This window comes from Agelaius phoeniceus, chromosome 6, assembly GCF_051311805.1.
Source record: "Agelaius phoeniceus isolate bAgePho1 chromosome 6, bAgePho1.hap1, whole genome shotgun sequence".
Taxonomy (NCBI): Eukaryota; Metazoa; Chordata; class Aves; order Passeriformes; family Icteridae; genus Agelaius; species Agelaius phoeniceus.
In genome coordinates this window covers 47,706,890-47,730,536 of record NC_135270.1, presented here as the reverse complement: position 1 = coordinate 47,730,536, position 23,647 = coordinate 47,706,890, and the positions used below count along the sequence as shown (strand labels likewise).

General features: G+C 39.7%; 1 protein-coding gene across 3 annotated transcripts in view; it reads left to right on the top strand.

Annotated features, from left to right (window-relative positions):
- Nucleotides 1-23,647, top strand: part of CCDC88C (coiled-coil and HOOK domain protein 88C) — a 97,082-nt gene that overhangs the window by 57,226 nt on the left and 16,209 nt on the right. For all 3 annotated transcript variants that reach the window (XM_077180624.1, XM_077180625.1, XM_054635327.2), the window contains exons 11-20: nucleotides 1,880-2,026; nucleotides 4,420-4,564; nucleotides 7,240-7,421; nucleotides 10,476-10,613; nucleotides 12,043-13,113; nucleotides 15,129-15,256; nucleotides 16,131-16,272; nucleotides 16,880-17,068; nucleotides 17,454-17,615; nucleotides 18,757-19,034. In XM_077180624.1, coding sequence (XP_077036739.1) covers nucleotides 1,880-2,026; nucleotides 4,420-4,564; nucleotides 7,240-7,421; nucleotides 10,476-10,613; nucleotides 12,043-13,113; nucleotides 15,129-15,256; nucleotides 16,131-16,272; nucleotides 16,880-17,068; nucleotides 17,454-17,615; nucleotides 18,757-19,034 — 2,582 coding nt within the window. The remainder of the gene's footprint in view (nucleotides 1-1,879; nucleotides 2,027-4,419; nucleotides 4,565-7,239; nucleotides 7,422-10,475; nucleotides 10,614-12,042; nucleotides 13,114-15,128; nucleotides 15,257-16,130; nucleotides 16,273-16,879; nucleotides 17,069-17,453; nucleotides 17,616-18,756; nucleotides 19,035-23,647) is intronic.

Here is a 23,647-nt window from a genome sequence, read left to right as displayed (position 1 = left end):
GTGGTGATCTAGCAAAGTAAACTCTTGGCACATTGCTGTTTCATTACAGATATTCTGGCAGCTTCCATAACACCCAGCAGTTTTTGTGCCATGTACTTCTTCTGGTCTGTCATCTGTTCAGTGTCAACCTTTTAAGTTTGCCCACCCTGAAGTGACCCTGTTAGATCAGACTTGGCCCAAAATGCAGGTTCTGTAACCTCAGTGTTTCAGTATTGTTATTTTAGTTACTAGCATACTCAGACATTTTAATTGAAGATGAACCTCTTCACAAACACTGACATACTTGTCCTTTTAATGCTACTATAGTAGGGAAATTTTTTCTCTCATGATTTGCAAGTTGGTAGCTTGACCCACTGAGACATCAAGGGCAGTATGGTACTGCATAAGGTAGACTTTCCATATTATGCCATATAGAGTCAAGCTGCAACAAACAACTATGATTATGAAAGGTCTTTAAATGATGGCCCCCTGTAGTACCAAAAGGCAGGGGGAGTGGCTGTCATCAGACACTCTTAACTCATTCTTTACATCTGTCTGTCTTTTTTTCCTTCTTTTCTGTTTGCTTTTTAAATAAAAGAGCTTATATAAGGCTTCTTAAGGCTGATTACACCCCGAAAATGAGAAGATAGTAACTGATTAAGTTGTGAAAGTGATTTGCTCATGCCTCGTGATCTTTCAGGAATCTACTTGGTTTGGATGTTTGTGGTCTGAGAGACCAGACATGAACACTGTGTCAGCAGAGACATCACATTTGAAGTCAGTTATCCAGGAATAAACTTGTCTAGCAGTTTGTCCTGTTTGCACATTTTCTGGTTTTGTATATTTCATTGGAACAGCAGAGTGGATGGGGAGAGAATGATGAAGTTTCTGTAGAGATTCAGTCTGCTTCATGCCCAGTTGTAACTCATCTGGGGAAAATTCCTTACCATATCCATTTAATCTTGAAATGCTGATGAATTCCTGCCATAGAACATAGGTCTTGGACTCAAGACTTATCTGGGGATCAACTAAAGTAAAAGCTAGCAGTGAGGTATTATAGCTTAAAATGAGACATTTTTGATAAATGTGTTTAAAACTTGACCAACATTTCATGGCCAGATTTCGTGCTTTGGATATTTCATGTTTCCAGAATAAGATACTTGAATGAGCAGAGTTTCATTTGATTTGCTGTTTGCAAGGAGCAGTTGAAGTGCAGTATAATTCACCTGTTTCTAATGCTGTGGCTACAACAAAAGAATAAATTAAACTTCTACTCAGTAAAACCAGATCCAGAAGCTGTAATGAGTAAGTGACATGGCTTGTGCAGTTCATGCTCATGTGTTTAGTGGAGAAGTGGCAGGGAGTGTTAAGTGATAAAGTGTTAAGTATAAACAACTTCTGCTGTTCAAGTGAATTAAAATTCTGTTCATGAGAGAGAGAGATAAACTTTATTTAGCAGACATTTGCACATGAGTGTACTGAAACAGGAATGTGGATCTTGAATGTATTGATGGATACTGTACCCCATCCCTTGAAAGTAAATAATCTGTTTTGAAGCTGGGAAAACAAGGAACTATGATGAATTGGCAAAGGAATTATAACAGTGGAATTGAACAGTTTCTCTTTTCTGTGCACCTTTTGATCTAGCCTCATATAAAGCAAAGAAACTGTCAAGCTTGTAAAATTCAGGAAAAAACTCTAAGAAATATTAGATTTACTTGTATAGTGACTCAAAGGTAATAAAAAATACTATCATCTCTCATTAAAATATTAAGTAAAAGTCTTTCTACGAAACAAACATGTCAGATTTCCTTCTTGTTTTTTTGCAATGTCACTTCATTAAAATCACTTGGTCTATGAAAAGTCAGTAAGAAATTAATAATGCTACTTTTTTCCCTAGGAATTAAGAGAAGACAACATTGTATTAATTGAAACAAAAGCCATGCTAGAAGAACAGCTAACCATGGCAAGAGCTCGTGGTGATAAGCTGCATGAATTAGAGAAGGAAAATCTGCAGTTGAAATCCAAACTTCATGATGTAGAGCTGGTATGCACTTTCTTTTTCATTATGCTAATTTTTAAACTTCCGTTTTTATCATTACAAAACCATTACAAAATCAAGTCACAGAAACTGGTAGATGCAGGCAAATAAATCAATAGTGCTTTTGAAGAGGTTTTTAGATTGAACTTTCTGCACATGAATTCTTGAAATAGTGCAATGTTAACAGTGTAGTTATTGCCAATGCTACATTGTATGAGACTGAAGGTTTTTTATGCAGAAGGTATATCACAATTTTATAGTAAGGTCTGCTTTCACACATTTTGCCAGTGGAGATATTAAAATCTGTTTAAGTAGAAGTCTCTTAGATTAGGAAATTATATCTACTCTAGTTAATAGTCTTTCTTGTTGGAAACAAAATCCCCAGCCACTGCAGAGTCTTTAAGAATCCATTACCAGTGTAAAAGACACAAAATTCTAGAATTGCTTTATGTGTAAATCAGAGATACGTTTTATTGCTTCATAAATAAGGAAAGGTAGTAAGTGGGAGACTGTTGCCTACAAACAAAAAGCAACATTGGACTTCATAACCCACTAGAAATAATAAGTACTCTTTTATCTCTTGTATTTTACTTAACAGTCCTCCTCTTATCCCATCATGATTTGAATTCTTGTAGTTTATCTGTAGAGGATTTTCAACTGGTTCTGTTGGAAATAAAAATGTGGAGGATGCCATATGGGATGACTAAATCTTGATGTACATCAGTGACAAGGGGTGTCCCTCAGGGATCCATACTGGGACCAGTGTTACCTAATATCTCTGTCATTTATGACATTGTCAAAGCGGTCAAGTGCACTGTCAGTGGATTTGCAGGTGACACCAAGCAGAGTGGTGTGGTTGACACACCTGAAGGATGGGATGGCCATCCAGAGGGACCTGGACAAGCTCAAGCAGTGGGCCTGTGGGGATCTCATGTGGTTGGTTGAACAAGATCTAGTTCAAGGTGCAGCACCTGGATCTGGAAACCCCCGGTATCAACACAGGCTGGGGGATGAACAGATTGGAACAGCTCTGCTGATAAGGACTTGGGGGTGCTGCTGGGTGAGAGGTTGGTCATGACCCAGCCATGGGCACTCGCAGCCCAAAGAGCCAAATGTGTCCTGGGCTGCATCCAAAGCAGCATGATCAGCAGGGTGAGGGAGGGGATTCTGCCCCTCCATTCTGCTCTGTTGAGACTCCACCTGGAGTGCTGCATCCAGCTCTGGGGTCCCAGCACAGGAAGGACATGGACCTATTGGAACAAGTCCAGAGGAGGGTCTCCAAGATGATCAGAGGGATGGGGCACCTGTCCTGTGAGGAAAGGCGGAGAGAATTGGGATTTTGCAGCCTGGAGAAGAGGGGGCTCCAGGGTGACCTAATTGCTGCCTTGCAAGGCTCCTGGAAGGAGCCTAAAAGCAGGATGGTGGAAGACATTTTACAGGGGCATGTGGTGATAGGACAAGAGAGAATGGCTTCAAACTAAGAGAGAGTAGGTTTAGATTAGATAATAGGAAGAAGAAATTCTTTACTGAGGGTGTTGAGGCACTGAAAGAGGTTTCCCGGAGAAGTTGTGGGTGCTTCATTTCTAGAAGTGTTAAAGGCCAGGTTGGATGGGGCTTTGAACAACCTGATCTAGTGGGAAGTGTCCCTTCCCTTGGTAAGAACTGCATGACCTTTAGTGTCCCTTCCATCCCAAACCATTTTATGATTCTATGATTCAGGATATTATAAAGATCATGTAATGCTCAGCTTCTCCAAAGTCGCTGGAGATTTTGCATACTTTTCTGGTGACTTGATGAATTTTTGAGTTTTGGTTTCTGAAAAGCTGAGAACCACTGAGGCAGCATTTCAGTTCCCACAAAAGCAAATGGCCCAAATAGTCACAAGAAGCAACAGTAGATTCATTCTCCAGGTCTGTTTTCAGGAGTTAGGATTCAAATTATGAGGCAGGTGTTACTTGCTTATCCATATGACTGTGTCCAAGTTTGATGTGATGAGTTGAAGCTCTGCAGAATTCAAGGTTCTATCTGAAGAACTTCAGTGTGTCAGAGCATGATGATGCATGTTTTTGAGGAGCTTAGCTCTGGAGACATCCTGAATCCGGTCTGCCATACTAGTCCTGGCTTGCAGTGGCCCTGTCATCACCCAGTGAGTTCTCACTGCCATTCCCCTCTCTCCAAGTGTATCATGGACCAGAGCTGGTGCTAAACAGGGCCAGTTGGGCTTTGCTTTCTGTGGCTCATACAGGTAGCCCACTGCAGACATGTAGTGCTGAAGATGTATTTCATGATAAAACCCCAGTGTTTAAGGAGATTCTTCTACCCTCAGCATACACTGTGCTTGCAGCAGCTCAGCCTGCAGTGTTAGAGATCTCACTTTCATTCACATGTGTCTTGCACAGGACCGGGACACAGACAAGAAGAGAATTGAGGAGCTGCTGGAGGAGAACATGGTCTTGGAGATTGCACAGAAACAGAGCATGAACGAGTCTGCACACCTAGGCTGGGAACTAGAACAGCTGTCAAAAAGCACTGATCTTGCAGATAGTGAGTACCACCTGTGGTAGCTGTGGTGTTTGTGATCTGTTTCAGAATAAACAGATTGGTTCACTGGTAACAGAAGTTGAATCCAAGATTGGAAAGCTTCTCTCATTCATCCACTTGACTTTGACCTTCCTTTTTTTGAACTTCTAAAATGTATTCCTCTTCCTTTCACTCTCTTTTGAAAGCATCAAAATGTTTTCCTTTTGTTATGTTCATCACTGAGAGAATGACTTTTAAGTATTACACTTAAATAAAAATTAAAAAATAAAGAAAGCTTTGCAAACGACACAGCAGAAATGTCACATTGAATATTTCTAACTGAATGGTTGGGTGAAGTCTGTGATCTTTAGTATTCTTTAGTACAGTTAATACAGACAGTTATGTGGTCTTTTAAGTCCCAGGAAGTAATGTATGCTGAAGTCATTTATTTTTACAAGATACTGAAAAATGTGTGCAGTTAAAATAACTGGCTGATTTTTTTTCTTGGAGTGGTTGATTTGATTTCCGTAGCTATCACAAACATAGCTTATTCTTTCTTCACTGGACAGGTTTTAGCATTGGTTCCTGTGTTTAGCATTTCTTCTGTCTATTACAGCAGCCTAAATAACAATTCTAAGTGGAACTTGGGAAATATAAGCTATTTCTTTTAATTCAACATGCAGCTTTGAGTATTGAGTATTCACCTTATTTTGCTAAGATTTGCATATTTGGCTTTGTGAGCCAGGAACAGTTGAACTTGAAAACAAAGGAAGAAATTAGAGTGAGCAGATGTTAAGTTTTCAGTGAAACTATCTAGAATAGCTTTGTTTTGTAAAACAGCTGCGTGTGTGGCTTACACCAATTGTGAAATCTTCTTGCTGCCTAAGATCTGAGTTCTCTTCACTAAGATTAATGACTAGTTAATTGTTACTTCTAAATAATAATCTTGCAAAGCAGGTTATGTTAGCATGAGAAATGAATGTCACTCTATTACTCCTTCTGTGTAATCAACAACATTGCTCATTGTGTTAGTGGGGGGAAAAACACAGTTCTCTCCAAACTTAAAACTTTTGATCAAGAGTATTTCAGGAAAATAGAAAAATATCTAAATTTTATGGCCCGTTTAAAATACCAAGTTTTGTTCCCTTCCTGATTTGCTTTCACTGTTGATGTAATCAAAGGAGGAATGCTAGTTACCTCTTATTAACTAATTTCTATCAAACATAACTTTAAAAATTTGCTTGAGTGATTTAGCACTGCATTGATGTGTAGCATTTTAGCACTGGAGCTTCAGAAGCTCTCTGATTAACCAAAGAAAAAGAATGAGGAACTGAGAACATCCATAAATTTGTATTCAGTAGGAAAATAAAATGGTGAAGGAAGTGGATTTTTTTTTCTTTTAAGAACATGTAAATTTGGACTTTTATTTAATGGAAGTGCTGTTCTGACTTTACAATAATTATCTGTAAGAAGTTTTATTTCAATCCATGTTGCTGTTCTGAATGCAGCTTTTTTGTACAAATAGAGTCAGACTGCAAAACTCTTCTGGAAAATCTCCCATTCCTGGCTATCAAGTAGAGTCTGCAAAGGTGGCGGATAGAAGATTTTACCAGCTAGTTTGGTATTTTTTATTAAAAATAATTTTAAAAATAAGCATGAGAAAAAGTAATTTAGGTGGACTTCAGAACAGAACTCAACTGGAGTATTTAGTTAGTAAATGTTAAGTATTTGAGTCTTCACTTGACCAAAGCTTTCCAGGTGATGCTCTGCAAAAGAGACAAACAGAATTTTACCAATCTCAGAAAGTTGCCAGCTTAAAGTACTCAGTATGCTGTAGTGCTTATTTAGAAGGAGTTACTAATTTTCTTTTGTTTAAAGACAGTGTTTAAGTCAATTTCATATGAAATGTGATTTTGAGGTGATGGGTAGCAATTATTTCATGTGTACAAGAAGGTTGCTCTTATAATTATTCAAATGCTGGGCAGAGAAATTAAGAGAGCAGTGAGGCTCAGGTGGTGGATTTGAGGCTGAGAGGTAGTGAGACTTTTGATCTACAAGCATTGAGTAAAACAACAACTCTGTTGTAAGACTTGAATACATTTAGTTCTGAGATTTCAACTTCAGACACTTCTCAGATCAGCATTATGATGGGTATCCCGTGCCTGGATACCTAGTAGTAAATTATTCTCTGTGCTTCAGCATACTCTTGATGAAGAAGCTATAAAGATAAGCACTGGAATTCTCTTTTGTAAGAATCTTTTCTATAACTGAATGTGATTGAATACCTGAGTTTTCACTAGCTCTTGTAAGTGCACCACCTTGCTATTTTAGCAAAAACTTAGCAGGGGTTTACTTTCTGCCTCAATTTATTTCTATGATGAAAGTATGAGATAGTAGCACAGTATATTTTGTTACTAATATTAGACATGCTCCCTACATGACTAAAGCAAATTTAAGATGAATTAAGAAAGTAAGCAACTTTTTAGATGGCTGGCTGTTCAGATAGTACTCTATTTATTGAAGTTGTTAATGATTGTCTGTGAAAATGAGTTCTGTTTTTAACCAAGTATTTACTTAGCAGTCAAGCTGAAATTGTAAGACTGACAGCAATAATCTTCATCCAAGTGGATCTTGTGCACCTCAGAAGGAGACATTGGTGAATTGATTAGTGCCACCTTCTGCTTCTCATGTTTCAACAGCCAGAAAGTCCTTTGTGTTTGAGTTGAATGAATGTGCTTCAAGTCGAATACTGAAGCTGGAGAAAGATAATCAGAGCTTGCAGAACACAATCCAAGAGTTGAGAGATGCCTCCTTGACCTCCAGAGAGAGCAGCCTAAAGTTTGTGGAACTGGAAAAGGAAAATCAGCAGCTTAGCAAAAAGGTAATTTGCTCACAGGAGCAAATGGAGCTCTCAGATTTTTTTAAACACAGTGCACAAAGGGCTGTGCAGCATTCCTGAATGATGAGAGTTTTCAGGGAGTTCACTCGTGATCCCCATAAGACTGACCATGATTTTGGTCCTGTCTATTTAATTGCATTCTAATGCAATTAAATTCTAATAATTTTATTTAATGCCTTCTACTTCACTGCCTGCTTATGTGTGTCATAGTAAGAAAAAGTGACTGTTCCTGTTAAATAAAAACTGGTTTTTAGTGCCTGTTTGCCCCTGTCAGATTGTACTGTTGATTGTGTCCCTCTCTGTTGTCTCACAGAAAGGAAGCCATGGTCACATTGAACTATTTTTGTTTTTTCAAAGTTAAATAATTTTTACCTGTAAATCAAATCAATTATACAGGTGAATTCAGGTTAGTATATTTTAAATGTCTTTCTTGCTGTCCAGAGTCCTGGGCCTGCTTTTTCTTTTTCTTGTCCTCTTAGCTGTTACAAATTCGTTAGTGTTTCTCTCTGTCTGTAAAGACCTCAGCTCTTTCCATCTTTGTAACAAGCATGTAGGTCATCATTTTTTAATTTTACTTACATGTACATGTGTTGCACTCTGTTATTAACTTTGATTACATTTAGGTCAAATGCCACCTCAGTCCTTGTCCTTGTGAAATACACTGCTCCAGTTCACCTCCAACTACCAGCCTTATTTTTGTCTGACTAGTTACTTGATTCCTCAGTTCTGATGAATTGAGCCAAATGCTGCTGGGAAAAAAAGGATGCTTCCTACTCTACAGTATAAAACATTTTCATGTTGGATTTTTCCACATTCCTACCATTCATAAATTATCCACAATATAAGGCTCATTTCTCCTTTTTCCATTACTTCTGTAACCTGTGTGTGTGAGACATTGAAGCAATGATTTCAATTCTGTTTGGCTTGCCTGTGAGCTAGCTGAATCCCTTAAAGAACAAGGGAGGGAAGCACCTACATATGAAATACTGCTTGTGGATTCCTAGATTGTAACAAGCCCATTTCTCTGCTAGGGAGAGCACTTTCCAGCACTGGATCATTCCATCTTTTGCAGAGATGCATTTTCTAAGCTGAGATTGGTTCTGGTTTTTTCTTTCTTTTGTGGAAAAGGAATACTGCAAAGATTCTGTTTACTCTAATTTTCCTTCCACACTTTTATTTATGACCTGTTCTGTATGAGTAATTCAATCCAGCTCTAATTTACATGCCTAAAACTGGAGATGGAGGCATAGAAAGCACTCAGCAGATACCTGTGGTGTACTGCAATTTAAATCACTTGAACAACTGTGATCAGCCTCTGGCTTTGTCCCAGGCAAATTCCTGTGGGCACCTCCTGTTATGGCACTGTATTGGTGCCAACAGTTGTGATTCCCTTCAATTAGAATACAGTGAGGTGTGCCAGGGGAAATAATAGGCCAAGTCTCAGATTTGTTGCAAAATGTTTGCTACAATGGGCAGGGGAGAGTGCAAGAGCTCTGGAGGAGTGTTAAAGTCAAGCATGTGTAAGTCAGAGGGCAAGAGATGAAGAAGAATTTTTCTCAAATGTTTTATGTCTTTGGGGTTCTTTTGGTAAATTTCCTGAGATATCCATAGTAAAATCCTGTCTCCCTAAAGTTGTTTAACTGAGCTGAGATTTCATCCACTGTCTGAGACTTTCAAAAATTGTTGTTTGATTATGCTTGTTTATCTGCTGATCTAGTGGTTGGTGGGATCATGTAGCTGAAACAAGATTATTCTAGTAGTACCAGAGGAGATGCTATAAAAAGTAGTTATGTACATTTTTTTTCCTTTTTTTACAAGGTTTTTAGAGGAGCTGGTAGTAGAAAACCCTCCTTTCAGGCACACTCAAGTATTAGCAGTCAAAGTACCTGTCTTTTGTCTCTGCCTTTCTGACTTACTGAAAAGAGCTGTAAATTGTAATGTCTTACTTGCCTCCAGTTTTCTGGGAAGTGCAGATGAAGATCAGCTATTGCTGAGCTACTGAGTTTGTTGCAGCTTTCTGTGAACAGCTCCTTTCAGACCAATGAACCTCCACATGGTTACATTTCTGGCTGCTGAGCCCTCCTTATCTCCAATCTGGGCAGCCCCTGCTTGTTTAAACACTTCCTGTAATGAGGGGCATGTTGACATAGGCAGAGCCCAGCCTCCAGCTATTTCCCACTTGGAAGAATTAGGTTTAATACCCCTTTCATTGACATTTTCACTGTTGGCAGAGTTGATAATACCAAAACAAAAATGAGCTGATACTTGTGCAGAGCTGTAGGTGCTCACAGTACTTTGCAAGTTTAAAAAGGAATTATTTCCTGGCTTGGGGAGTACAGTTCCCAGAACCTCTTGGTTCTAAGTACTGAAGAGCTACTGCTTTTCTGCTTCTCATGCATTACAAGTACAGCTTTCAAAATGAATAATAAGAAAACTTTGTTTGTTGTAGGACTGGAGCCTTATTCACAAATCTTTCAAATGGAGTATTTTCACCTGCTGGGGAAGAGGGAACACAGAACAGAACACAGGGAGTGGGAGCATGAACTTGGTCACCCCAGTGCTTTAGTGTTTTTCCTCTCTTCCTGTTTTAGGTTGGAGTTTTGGTCTTTTAGTGCTGTTGCTCACTGAAGTGTCTTAATAACTGCCTGCATTAACTGGTAGAGTAAGACCATCAGTGATGGAGAGGCTGGGAGGAGGCAAGTTCCTCAGGAAGGGGAACACCAGAAACTTAATTCCTGTTGACAGGGGCACAACAGGGCATTCAGTGGGCAGGTGAACTAAACATTTCTTACTGCCGTGCCTTATATGCTCTGATCTTTAAAGGCATGAAGAAGATTCTTAGCACTGTGAGAAAAACAAGACAAGAGAAAACAGTCCATTTTCTCCTCTGAGACTGGTAACTGCAGGAGAGAGGGATTTAATCTTTTAGCCATAGTCCCCATCTCATTTCTCTCAGGTCTTCAAAATGACTTAAAGTGCAGACAGTCCTTGTGTCCAGCTGTGGTTGACGTGTTTTGGTGTGTTCTCTTCACACAGATTGAGAAGTTGCAAAATCAAATTGAAAAAGAGAAGCAAAGCAATCAAGATTTGGAAACCTTGAGTGAAGAGCTGATAAAAGATAAAGAGCAGCTGCAAGTTGTCATGGAGACTCTAAAAGCTGACAAAGACAGACAGGTGCGAATTTCTCAAATGTAATATAACAACATGTGCTCAGTAATGGTAATTCAGTGATGCCATGTACAGCCTCTGGTTCTCTCAGGGAGATAAGGCAATTTGAGAGCTATTAAGTGCAGGTTGAACTTGTTCAAATCTAGGTTAAAATCTTCTGCAAGTGTAAAAGCCCAGCATGCTCTGCTGATTCCTGCTCTTGTTACCATAAGGGGATCTTTAGGCTATTATATGAACAGACATTCCCCCTTGAGTGAAAAAAGCCCTTGGCTCTTACTAAATGGAATACCAACTGGTTTTAGGATGTGCAAATAAATCCCCATTTTGTTGCTGAAGGTTGATCTTCTACCACCTGTATGGCATGATTGGTTTGGTTGAGGTTATTTAGCCACTCAGCCTTTTTGCTCTATTTAAAAGAGATGCTGAGAAAGTATTTATATTTTCTGGATTGACGTTTTAGTTGCCCTTCAGCTTTAACCACTGTGCTGCAGTTCATGTGCAATGCTTGAAAACTCTCCTATTACAGGTTTGTGCAAGTATCATCTGCACTGATTTGACAAATTAAAAAAATACAGACACAGATCATTAGAGACTGGTCTGAATATTCTCAATCTGTATTAAAATCTACTCTTAAGTTTTTGTGAGGTGAAAATTAAATAGCAAAATGTCTAATTTGTGTAGTTCTTTTCATCTTGAAGAATTTTTACCCAGACTTCTCCCTAGGAAAATGCACTTTACCAACAAAGTCTTATATTTTAGTTAGAACAAATACAGACTCTTTGTGGCAGGAATTAATAGATGGTTTGAAAGTAGGGCAGGAAGTGAAACCGGAAATATTCCCAGTTGTTAAAAAAGAGTCGTTTGTGGTTTTTTCAGGTCTAGGCCTGATTTGTGTGCATGTTGTCTAGTATAAAAATCAAATGCAAATTGCAGTCTAAATTACAATTGCATCAGCTGAAATTTGACCAGTGGGGTAAGTGTACTGTCCTTACAGGAAGTGTGTCTTTAATGACATCTGTAACTGCTCTACATTTTCAAGTATTGTGAGGTTCCTGGCACATTACCAGAGATAATTTCAGTCATCAGGTCCCCAAGATGAAGGTAAACCTAGATTGAAAGATACCCTCTATTAAGAATGATTTGTAACAAAGCATATTCTCCAAGGTGTTGTCTGAAGGTTCTCTGTCTGCTTTCTCCTTCTGCCCCTGCCTTCTTGGATGGTAGCAGGAATGTAGCACAGTTTTTAATTTATTAAAATAAATTTTTTAAGAGTTTGGGTTCTTGGTTACCAAGTCAATAATTTGCTGAGAAATTTGTCTTGGATTAAATTGATTTTGATATGATATGATTTGTTAACAGTCATCTCTCTGCTTTAGGACTAATTTGTACCGCACTTGTAAGTAGATGAATAACATTTGCACAACTGTTTATGTAGATAAAGGACCTTAAACAAGAAAATGATCACCTTAATCAAGTTGTCCTATCCCTGAGACAAAGATCACAAGTGAGCAGTGAGGCAAGAGTGAAAGATATTGAAAAAGAGAACAAAATCCTTCATGAAACAGTAACTGAGACAAGTAGCAAACTGAGCAAGCTGGAATTTGAGAAGAAACAATTGCAAAAAGATTTTGACCAGGTTAGAGAAAAAGTGGAAAGAGTGGAAGAAATGGAAAAAGAGCTCCACCGGCTGGAGAGGGAAAATGAACAGCTCACAAAAAAGGCAGCAGTGATGAAAATAGTGACAGAAAAAGTGGAAGTTCTTGAGCAAGAGAATGGTGATCTGGAAGTGGAAAATAGGAAATTAAGAAAATCCTTGGACACATTACAAAATATTTCCATCCGTCTTAGTGACCTGGAAAGGGACAACAAGCAATTGGATGAAGAAAATCTGGAGCTTAGAAGAGTGGTAGAGACCATGAGATTTACTAGCACAAAAATGGCACAAATAGAAGCAGAAAATAAAGATTTGGAGAGGGAGAAAGAGGACTTAAGAAAGAATGTGGAAATGTTAAAAGCAATGAACAAGAAATCAGAGAGGCTGGAGCTAAGCTATCAGAGTATCAGTTCTGAAAACCAGAGACTTCAGCAAATTGTGGAGAACAGCAGTAAAAAGATCCAGGAATTAGAAAAAGAAATTCAAGGAATGGAGAGTGAAAATCAGGTCCTCCAGAGGAACCTTGAAGAGCTAAAGGTTTCTGCCAAACGGCTAGAGAGCTTAGAAAAGGAAAATAAAGCCCTAGAACAAGGAATGTCTCAGCTAGAAAAAGACAAAAAAATGCTAGAGAAAGAAACCAAACGGCTTTGGCAGCAAGTGGAGCTGAAAGATGCTATTTTGGATGACAGTACAGTAAAGCTAGCAGTCGCTGAGAAGGAAAACAAGACACTAGAAAAGGAAATTGCTCGATTCAGAGAGTCATCTTGTAAACTGAAAGAGTTTGAAAAGGACAATAAAGACCTCCTAAAGCAAGTTACAATTGATAAGAGAACACTAGCTACACTGAGAGAGGTAAGCAAGTTAATTCTACTGGGTTCTATGCTTCTATTTTTTGTTTTCTCAGCTCAGTGAACTACTAAAGGGATATATCTCTGTCCCACAGGAGATCTTCACAGCCTTAACGCAGCCTTCACAGTCATTTGAAAGTGTTGCCTTGGAAAGTGGAACAGGCCAAGAACTGCACTTGGTGCAGTTGTGCAGTGTCCACTTTGTGTCCACAATACAGTCTCTAAATTACATCTTTTTTTCATGCAGAATAAAATTTTACAACAGCTCTTATGTGGTGCCTGTTAACCAAAGACTTTGATACTTTCCTCTAACCGTGGCTACAAAATTTTTTGCTAACTTGAGAGCTCCAGTGGGGGAGATTGACTCTCAGGCTTAGAAATGTCTAGCACTTGTTGAGGACACATAGACATCCCTCTTCTGAGACAAAACCATCCCAAATGAGCAACCTAAACCAGCTGCACCAAGATCTTGCTTTACAGCATCTTTCCCCAAATGTTTCCCTGCTGGATGAGAGCGTGCTAAGCAGCGGCGATCTCTCCCTGTGCCAGGCATTAGGACATGGGCAATCTGAGGATGTGTGTGCTATAGCCTGACATTCTTACAAGTGGCCTATGAGCAGATTCAGATTATTGCATCTTGCTTTCATTGCCTGTCCTGGCTGCTGTTGTCCTGCCAGCACCAGGTTTCCTGTGAAGGACTATTAAAATGAAAAAGGGTTGTGCTGCAGTAGCTCAGTGAAATAGATAAGTTTAGCAAGATTAATATAGTAAGCAATTGCTTACTTCAAGGTTTAGTTTTATTTCAATTTTGAAGCATTAGAGTAATTTTGAGGAGGAGAAATAAAGTCTGTCAGAAACACTTGACACAGTCCCAAGTTATGTTTCTATCCAACTTTCCTTAAAAATTATTAAAACAATATAATTTCTGAGAAGGCTCCTCTATAATCTTTCCATTCTCAGATTTTGCAGATTTCCAGTGGTGCACACCCATATAATAGCCCATCTTCTTTTCTTTAGTATTTTCCATAGATCCTGCAGAAGGAGTTAATGGATGTTAAAGGGACCTCTTTACAGATCACTGGACTGGCACTGACCTTAACCATATTTTTACCTTGCCGTGTGAATGAATTCATGGCTAAATTTGTGATGTCAGAGGACTATTGAATACCTACAGTTTGACAAAGTATTTTTATAAAATTTTATTCTTGGTTCTGTTTGACATTCAGGATAATTTTTCTTAATTTAAAGTTCTTCAGTAGCTTTTTTGTTCTTTCTTCATGTGTTGTTTAAGAAAACTTTTAGCAGAAACACAAGCAATGTAGATCTCTATGGTGCATTTGTATTTCAGAGAATTTTGAATGGTAGGGATCTTCACACTTAGCTATGCACCAAAAATAATCTGTCATTTTTAGAAGTGCAGGTGGCACTACATCTACCCAGGCCATTTCCACACAGACCACTTCACTGGCACAACAGCAAAGCATTTACCGTATGTGAGAAACTCAGTGCACTATTCACTGCTGACCCTATTACCAAGTCCCTTGGTAATAACATAGCTACAATACCTCAGGAGGCTCCCATACTAAAGTCCTGTTGCTCCTGAGTGTGTACCAGTGCTGGCAGGGCTTTTTGTCCTAGCTGAGAGATGGAAACTCCCCCTGCTGGTGTCCCCTGCCCTGCACAATCCTTGTGTGGCACACAGACGGGGTGGTGTCTCCTGGCCTGCACATCCCCTCCTTCAGCAGGCAGGCACAAAGCCAGTGTTGGCAGAAGTAGTTCAGTACAGTGAGTGAAACAAAGGCCAAAAGAAGCATTCTGCAGATTTATTTCAAGTGACCTATAAATAAAACCAATCAGTTTAATTCTGCACTCAGCTGTCACTGAGGAAAAATTTTAACTGACCTACCTGAAACTAGGATTTTATCCAATGAATTTTTCAGTACACTTAAAAACATGTATAGCGCTGGATAATTACCACCACCCTTTGCATAGCAAGTAATTGTGTTAATGCTGTTTCAGGATTTGGTCCTGGAGAAGCTGAAGAGTCAAAAGTTGTCTAGTGAGCTGGACAAACTGAGCCAGGAACTGGAAAAGATGGGATTGAGCAAAGAGCTGCTGCTGGAGGATGATAATGGCAATGATGACACGTAAGGAAACTGAGCTCTTCCAGTCCTTCTTTTGACTCAGCCTAACTGAAGCCCTTTGCCTTTCTTTTTGGTTCTCATCTGCCTCCTTGCCATTACCCTTAACAGTTTTGGACATAAACCACATTTTTATGAGGCAAGCTTGGCAGGATACTGTAAGTTTTGCAAAACATTTTCTTGGGTGGAAGGAAGAAATGCTACTTTGTCCCCATGCTAGCAGTGTTACTGCAGTTCCTCTGTACTCCCCAGCAGAGTAGCTGAGTAGCTATTTCAGTGTGTATTTCTCTTCATGTAGAATGTCTGTTAAACAGTGTCTGTCATTACTTCATGTAATTGGTGGTCTAGATACCTGTTTATATAAACATAGATGTTGCCTAAGAAATATCTGATGGCAAGGATTTCCTTTGTGAGTCCTATAGTAATGAGCAGACAATCCCAACAACCTGTGTGTATATTGGCTTCTTGGTTAGACCTACTTAGAGAAACCTCCCCATCTTGTAGGAATCTTTAAACTGTGGATCTTCCTCCTTGTTAAAAATCTACAAAAGAGCCATATGAAGAGTTTTCTGTAGTGTAATTATTGGGGAAAAGAGAGAAACTTATTTTCTTTCAAGTTATGTAACTCTTTGATATTTCTGTAGAACCATGCTGGAGTTAATCTCTATTAAAATTGATTGGATTTTCCACAAGTGAATTCCCTAGCTATAATATATCAGTAGTAATCTGCAGCAGTAGAGGAAATAATTTTCCTGAAGAAGCAGGCATGTATAATTTAAGATGTAGTGAGATTGGGAACAGGTGAAGGTGAAGTCTGCTGTTTAGATGGTGGCTCACATCCTAGTGGCAGACATCAGAAAGCTATTACCATATTTTTCAGAAAATACAAGGTTCTGGAAAGCAAAACTGAATCAGCACTAAAATCAACTCTAGCTGTGAAAGAGGAGAAGATTGCAATGCTGGAAGCTCAAGTGAAAGACTTTCTGAACTTGAACCAGCAGTTACAGAATGATCTAAATATGGTAAGACCTTAAGTGAGTTTTAATTTTTCACATTGCAGTTCTGCACATTCACATGTTTGGGGATTTTTTGGTTTGAGGTTAGATTTTTTTTTTTTATTGAAGAGCAGGTTTGTTCTTCTCGTTGCCCCTTCCTATACACATCCTTTCTAAGAAACCTTTTTTTCACTAGACTGCCTTTTTTTTTCCCTTTGTAATGACACAAAATTAATAAAAAAAATTTGGGCTAGGAGCACATCAGGAGGGGTTTTCTTGGATAACTGCTCTTTGTAGATCTGTTTTCCCATGGTTTTTTTCATTAGCATAGCTGTGTTTTTCTGCCTTGTTTAGTGGAAACATGGGCTGAGGAAAACTGCAGTTGAAACATATCCCCCAAGAATAGCCTGTTTGTTAGGTGACAGTGAGCTTGAGTATAAAGGCACCTGACATGAGGGCAAGAGATGTGGATTCTTCCACCTGTCTGTGTCTCAGCTTCCCTGTCTGTGAAGTGGGGTAATGGTTGTTGAATCTCTGAAAGTCAGTGCAAGAGAGGAGTGACATATCCCATCATTATTAATGCATTATTCCAGTTCCTTCAGTGTTGAAGGATTGTTGCTTGTTGATTGTGTAGGTGAAGAAGGACTTTGATGCACTCAAGCAGACTCAGCAGGATGGGCAGTATGCTCAGAAGTCACTGAGGAATTCAGCAGAGAAGCTCATTGCCAACCAGCAAATGAATGAGAAATTGGAAGCAGGGCACCAAGAGGCCACCACAGAGCTGCTGAAACTGAAGGACAGGGCCATTGAACTGGAAAGGAATGTAAGCCTTCTCCTGTTTCCTCTTAGCTCATAGACTTCTCTTGTGCTCTTGAGTGGGTTGGTGGAAACTGGATTTTTGAGCTTAAAGGAATCTGATAGGTTTTCTGGGGCACCCAAGTCTACCAGATTCCTTGGGTGTCTCTTAGGACTGTGTGGGACTTAAGTGCTTCATGTGTCTTGTGTCCATCTTGTCCCATCTTTGCAGGGATTGATCCTGTGTGTTAACATCTGTCCTACCTTCGTTTAATGCTGCAAAGAGGTTTCTTTTATGCCTTTGTTGCAGAATGATCATCACTAATTGGTTCTCATCTGTGATCAGACTCCAGATAATTGGGACAGCTGTTTCTTTTCTTCCTGTCAACCCTTCAATGCCATCTCTCTTTCAGAATGCAGCCCTGCATACTGAGAAGCAGCTGCTTAAGGAACAGCTAAAGCATTTGGAAACACAGAATGTCTCCTTCAACAATCAGATCCTGACACTACAGAAGCAAAATGTCTTCCTTCAAGAGCATAACACTGCCCTGCAGACACAGACAGCCAAACTCCAGGTCAGAACATCCTTCTGCCTCTGTGCCAGGAGGTTGGATTTGATTACAGTACTGTGGAGGAGATGACAGCCAATAATGAAACGTTTGTGTTGATAGGCTGATGTAATGATGGAAAGATGAAGCCTAGGAGGTGGAGCTTCGTTTGGGGTCTGAATTTCTCCAAGCTAGAAGGGAAATTGGGTCTGTAGCTAATGTCTGGTAGCTACCTTCAGCAATAAGGTGGTTATTTAGAAAGAATAAATTAAAATTAATACAGCAAAATCCAGATGTGTTATTCCAGAAGCTACACTTCTGAAATAAAAAAAAGCTTTTCTTTTTTGTGTTAATGCTGTGCCTGTGAAAGAGCTCAGCAGAAATGGAAAGAGGACACAAGTCAGCTTCCCTTAGATGTTGTAGCAATGAGCTCCAATCACAGCTTTCAGACTTTCAGACAAAATGTCAAAGTTGCCAGTGGAAAAGATACTCTTAAAAATTACTTGATTTAAAAAAAAAACTTACTTTGAGAAGAAGGCCAGTTTCAAAGGACAACATTGGATTAACTCTATTTTTCTTGACTTTTGCTTTTCAAGGTCTTCCTCTTGCATGTTCTGAGATGGAGAGATGGGTTTCTTTGTTCTCATTAATTGTTTCCCATCCCTAATTGATTTACATAAAATCAGTGCACCATCCTCTACTGAAACCAGACTTGTTAGGAGAACTGCTCACATACACAGTGTTAGGAGTGTTGTTCACATACACTGGTGCAGTTAATGTTTCTGAGTTTTGGTGAACTTGAGTTTCATTACTTATACACAAATACAGGGTAACTTTTAACTCTGATCATGATTGTCAGAGATGCAGTTGAGTTGTGAGTGTTCCAGATCATCTTGGTCTTTGATGAGAGCTTCTGGTAGAGCAGTGTATTTTCAGTTTAGAGGTTATTGTGATAGTTTTCTTACTGCTGACAGCATAGCTTTATGTGATGCATACTGCCAGCAGTAATCCCAAAATGATGCCAAATTGTACATAGATGTCTTAAGTCAACAAGGAAGCGTAGGCATTCTTGACTAACTTTATATGGATGTAAGCTGCTACAAAATGTTGTTGTATGTACCAGTAGATGTGGATAAGTAATATTTACTTTTTACTTGCAAAACTTTAGGTAGAAAATTCAACTCTCAGCTCCCAGAGTGCTTCACTGACAGCCCAGAATGCTTTACTGCAAAATCAGCAGACAGCCAAGGAGAACGAGAATGAAAATCTACTGAAACAGAAGGAGCAGCTGAAAGCTGAATATGAGTCATTGCTTCAGGACCATGAACACCTTGCTTCACTGCATGATCGACAGTCTGCAGAGTATGAAAGGCTGATAAATCAGCACAGCTGCCTGAAAACATTACACAAAACCCTGGATCTGGAGCACAAAGGTCTGCGTGAGAGGTACGCTCACTGCTCGGGGTATTGTGTAGTGAGAATGTGTCTATGTTACAATTTTAGCTTCAAGTGTTGTCTCCAATTACAAACAGAAATTACAAAGTTGTTGCCCTGAAAAAGTGCCTAGTCATTCCTATTGTCATTGGGACATTAGATGAAAATATTTGCAAAGCTCTAGATTTTAGATCTCTAAAGGTGGCAGAACAGAGGTGACTCTGGTGATACTCAGCAAACATAGGCTTGGATCTTGGATGCTTTGTCAGATGTAACTTAAATGCTTCTACTGCATTTAAGGATTTGTGGTATAACATCATCCAGCCTTAAAAACATTCTCCAATTCTACTGTGCGGAGCTCTTTTCAAACCATAAAGTCTGCAGGTCACCTATATATGAGTAGTGTGTATCTTGAGAAATTTCAATCATTGAACCTTGTGGCATCTGTGTCATGTCAAAGGAGACTCTCTGAAGGAAGCTATATTGACCTAACTATAAGATAATGATGTATTAATAATTTTCTTGTAGTTCTCATGATCTAAAGTTTTTGCTTCAGGCCCTTCAGTTGAATTAGGAAATCAGTAAAATGTTAATTGTTTAGTCTTCAGTCACTGTCATTTTCTGACAATTGTGCATGGATTCAACAATACACATAATGTACTACTACAAAAATGCTGCTCTGCCTACCTCTCAGACGTCTCTTATATTTTTCAGAGATTTTCCTCAAAATACTTTTATTTAGATTTAATTTCTGTGCAAGATCATGAGTTGGGTTCAGAGCAGCTTAGTGGTGATCCTTGATGGTGGACTGCAAACTGGTGCTAAACTTTTCTTCCCAAAAGACTAAGGAGCTGGCAAATACAATGTGGGGTAGATTTTTATGAAGTACAGGAGTAAACTATTGTGATTAAAATATCCACTGGGGCTGTGTGACAGGACAGCTGCTTGGCTATCAACTAAATGAGCTGTAAGTGATTACACAGACACTGTTCCTGCTTACCAAGTCTTTCTCAGACTGATTAATGGCTCTCATTGATTCAGGCTTTGCTTGAGATTACTACACTGCAGTGTGTTAAGGCAATTTGCTGTGTTCTTTCTTTGCTTGATGAGTACCAAACACTAAGCAGCTCTAGCCTAAGGAAAAAGTGTTTTTCAAAGAATAGGTTATCTATAGAGGGTCACCACTGTAATCATTAACAGTTTGGACTCTTTCTGAGATGTGACTCCCAGTGAGAGGTGTTGCAGGGGAGCAGATGGTGGCCTTCTCTATACTCAAAACAAGTTGAGTTTGGCAGTACTAAGTGTGCAGTATCCTCCTCAGCAGATCAGTCTTAAAAGATACTTATCAAGGTGATTTGTCCAAGGACTCCATTTGGCTGTCAGGAAAAAAGCCACAAGCTACTTTTTTAGTGCATATTTTGTTCTCCCTCCATCATGTGCTGCTAAGGGAGCAGAAGGGAGAAAGAGTAGCATAAAAAGAGTTTTCTTACACCTCTTCTTATTAACTAAGGTCTGTGACTGCTAAGATGGGATATTTCACTTTCAAGTTCAGCTAGAATGCACCACCTGCTAAGTTTTCCCCAGAGCAGCTCAGTGCAACCAAGAAGTTTTCTTTGTGGTGTTTAGGAGATGGGCTTTGCATGTCACAACTCCAAGGTGATTGGTTTTCCTCAGCTGTTGGCAGCACTGTAATCAGAATTCTGTTGCTTAAGGCAGGATTACACTTCCACACAAACCTATGATTGCAGCTGGTCTAGGAAGATCCACAGCAACTTCAGTTAGCTTGTGCACATCCAACAACATGTACAGCCATGGTCCCAAAGGTTTGTGTAGTTCACTCTGCAGCATTCTAACCACAGGATATTTTCTGCACCTAAGCAAACTTAATTAAACCGCTTTTGGTTCTTTCTGCACATATTAACACTGCAGTGGGGATTTAATAATGGGTTGTTTGTAACTGCAGTGAAATGGCCTGTCATAGCCCAGGAAACCACAGTTGTGTGGGTTTGGCTCAGCGAGAAGAGAATTAATATGTTAGGGTCATTGACCATTAATAGCAGTTTTTTGACTTTGAGGTGTCTGTCTGATGGTCTTAGTGAACACACAGGCTGGCTTCTTCTGTATTTTTGAAACTGCTTTACATATTGCATATTACTAAGGGAAGGTAATAATTTTGTAGCTACAGATGATTAACAGATTCCTGAGCATTTCTTTGTGGCTTAGGTTGGAGAAGTCTAATCCTGCAGAGACACTGGGAAAAGAATCCCTGCTTTGTAGGGTTACATATAGCAGGCAGTTGTATTATTATGTTACCAGTGCTGCCTGGTAGTTATTTTTCTGGGTTCCTTTTGTCACACTTTTTATCATAGCTGAGCGTTTTCAAAATTGTCTCATTCACAAATATCTACCCATAGTATTTCTCCTCAAAAAGCAGCAGAAAGAATAAAAGAATAAAAGCCAAAAGGAGTAAAGAGGACTACATTTACTCAGTCCCAGGAATAGATTATGTCAGAGCCAAAATGAATTCTATATGCACGTATGAGAAAATCTTTTTGAAACTCTTCTAAGAGCCTGATGCTTTAAAAAGTGAAATGAACATGAGTGTTGAATAGTCTCCAGGAAGGGTAACCTGGTCCCTGGTGGTAGAGCTTGTCAGGTTGCACAGATTGTGCTCAAATTGTAGACTCCAGGCTGAATCTCTACTACAAGAAGATTTTGCCTGAGGATTTCATTAGGGCTCCGGACATGAACAATCATTTCCATTTTTGCAGACAGTCTCTCTCCTCTTTCTTACCTTTCACCTAACAACTAGGGGAGCAGCTGTGGCCTGCCTCAGGCTCAATGTGGCAGCCTGTGGTGCTGTGCCTGGCTGGTAATGCTGGACCAGTATCCTGCTTCTCTTTTAAGGAGCCCTCTTTAAAACATAGAGGGCATGGATAAAAATGAACAGAGTAGCCCTATCATGCGGAGACAGCAAAAGAATTTACAGTGCAATTTCTGCAGAGACAGCCAAAGGACTGACTGGAGTTTGTGTTCTCAGACTCTGCATTGGCACACAGTTTGTCTAAAATGCTTCTTGGAGCTAGATGTGAAACCTTCCTCTGCTTTCAGGTTCTTCCATTTGTTGTATGGACATTGAATTTGAAATGTCCCAGAGCTGAATGGAGCAAGAAAACAAATAAATAAGGTTAATTAAACTCTACTGCTGTTACTGGGAATGAGTAGTATAAAGCAGCTTTTGTCTGGGAGACAGGTACTTTCCTGTGTGGCCCTTCAATGGACTGGAATTTGGGACAGGCTGTAATTTGACCCTGGGATGAATGGAATGGTAGCCTGAAAGAAAAACAAGTTGGCAGGAGTCACTCTTTGGTGCTGTCTGCTGGTTTTGGTTTTGTTTTGAAGTTTTCATGACTGCAGAGTAACTGTGCTCTGCATTCATCTCTGCTGGCATGAGAGTCACAGAAAGATGCTTGTTCTCTTTGGCTTTTTAAGCAATGCTGCATCTTCCACTTAGATTCTCTTTTAAAAGTGCTTGGAAGAGTGTTTCTCCATTTTTGACACAGATGTATGTGATAGTTTGGGGCAATACCCTTTTATTACAGTGACCAAAATTGTGCTGATGACTTTTGACATTGACTGCACCAATGGCCCCAGTGGCCTCTGCTGGTGTTGTGTGGCCACAGATTCTGACAGAATCCACCAGAGGGGAAAAAAGATCTGGGAACAGCTTGCTGCCTTGTGAAGTGATGTCAGTCCACCCCGTTCTTCTCAGTTTTCTGGATGCAGGTGGTGTAGCACCTCAGGGAGGCTGAGCCTGCCTAATCCATGTGCCAAATATCAGGGAAGTTGTTCCACACCTCGGTTACTTTAGCATTCCAGAGATCAAAATTAAAGAGATGCCGTCAGCCCTCTCTCTCTCCCCATCTCCCTGCCCTGAATGGTTTATGCACAAATTATACAAACCAAATAATAGTGGAAGCCTGGATGTGAACACTGGTGTTATAAATGATCAAATCGGCAGCCAAATTTATAATAAAAATTTAACAAAGATTTATTAGATCAATAACAAAAAATAGAATTTCGAAAAACCACCACAGCCAAGACAGCGTCAGCCCTGGGTGCAGGCGCTGGGTGAACCAACATCCCCGACTGACAAAGTGCCAGCGTTTCCCCAGTGGCTCACCCCGAATGCCTCAAGCAGTCAGCTTATGTACAGTTTATTCTGCCTGAGGCAGGGATGATCGGCACGTTCCTTTGTGTCTCTTCACATGTAGAACTGGGGCCATACATGTGCAGGAATAGACAAAGGTAGGTCCAGGTGTCCAGACGGATGGGATGTCTGAGCACGGCAGAGTCTGTATTTGTATGTAGCAGAGTGATGGCAGAGTCTGTATTTGTATGTAGCAGAGTGATGGCAGAGTCTGTATTTGTATGTAGCAGAGTGATACCGGTTCTTGAGGTTCTTGAGAACGGTAGATGCAGTCTTCCCAGGTGCAGGTCCCCCAGTGGTAGATGCAATCTTCCCAGGTGCAGGTCCCCGTGAGTGATTTAGACATTCCAAGGAAACTGACAGTCATGGCCCAGGAAGGTTTCTTTCATATGTTAACAGACTTGATATTATCTCA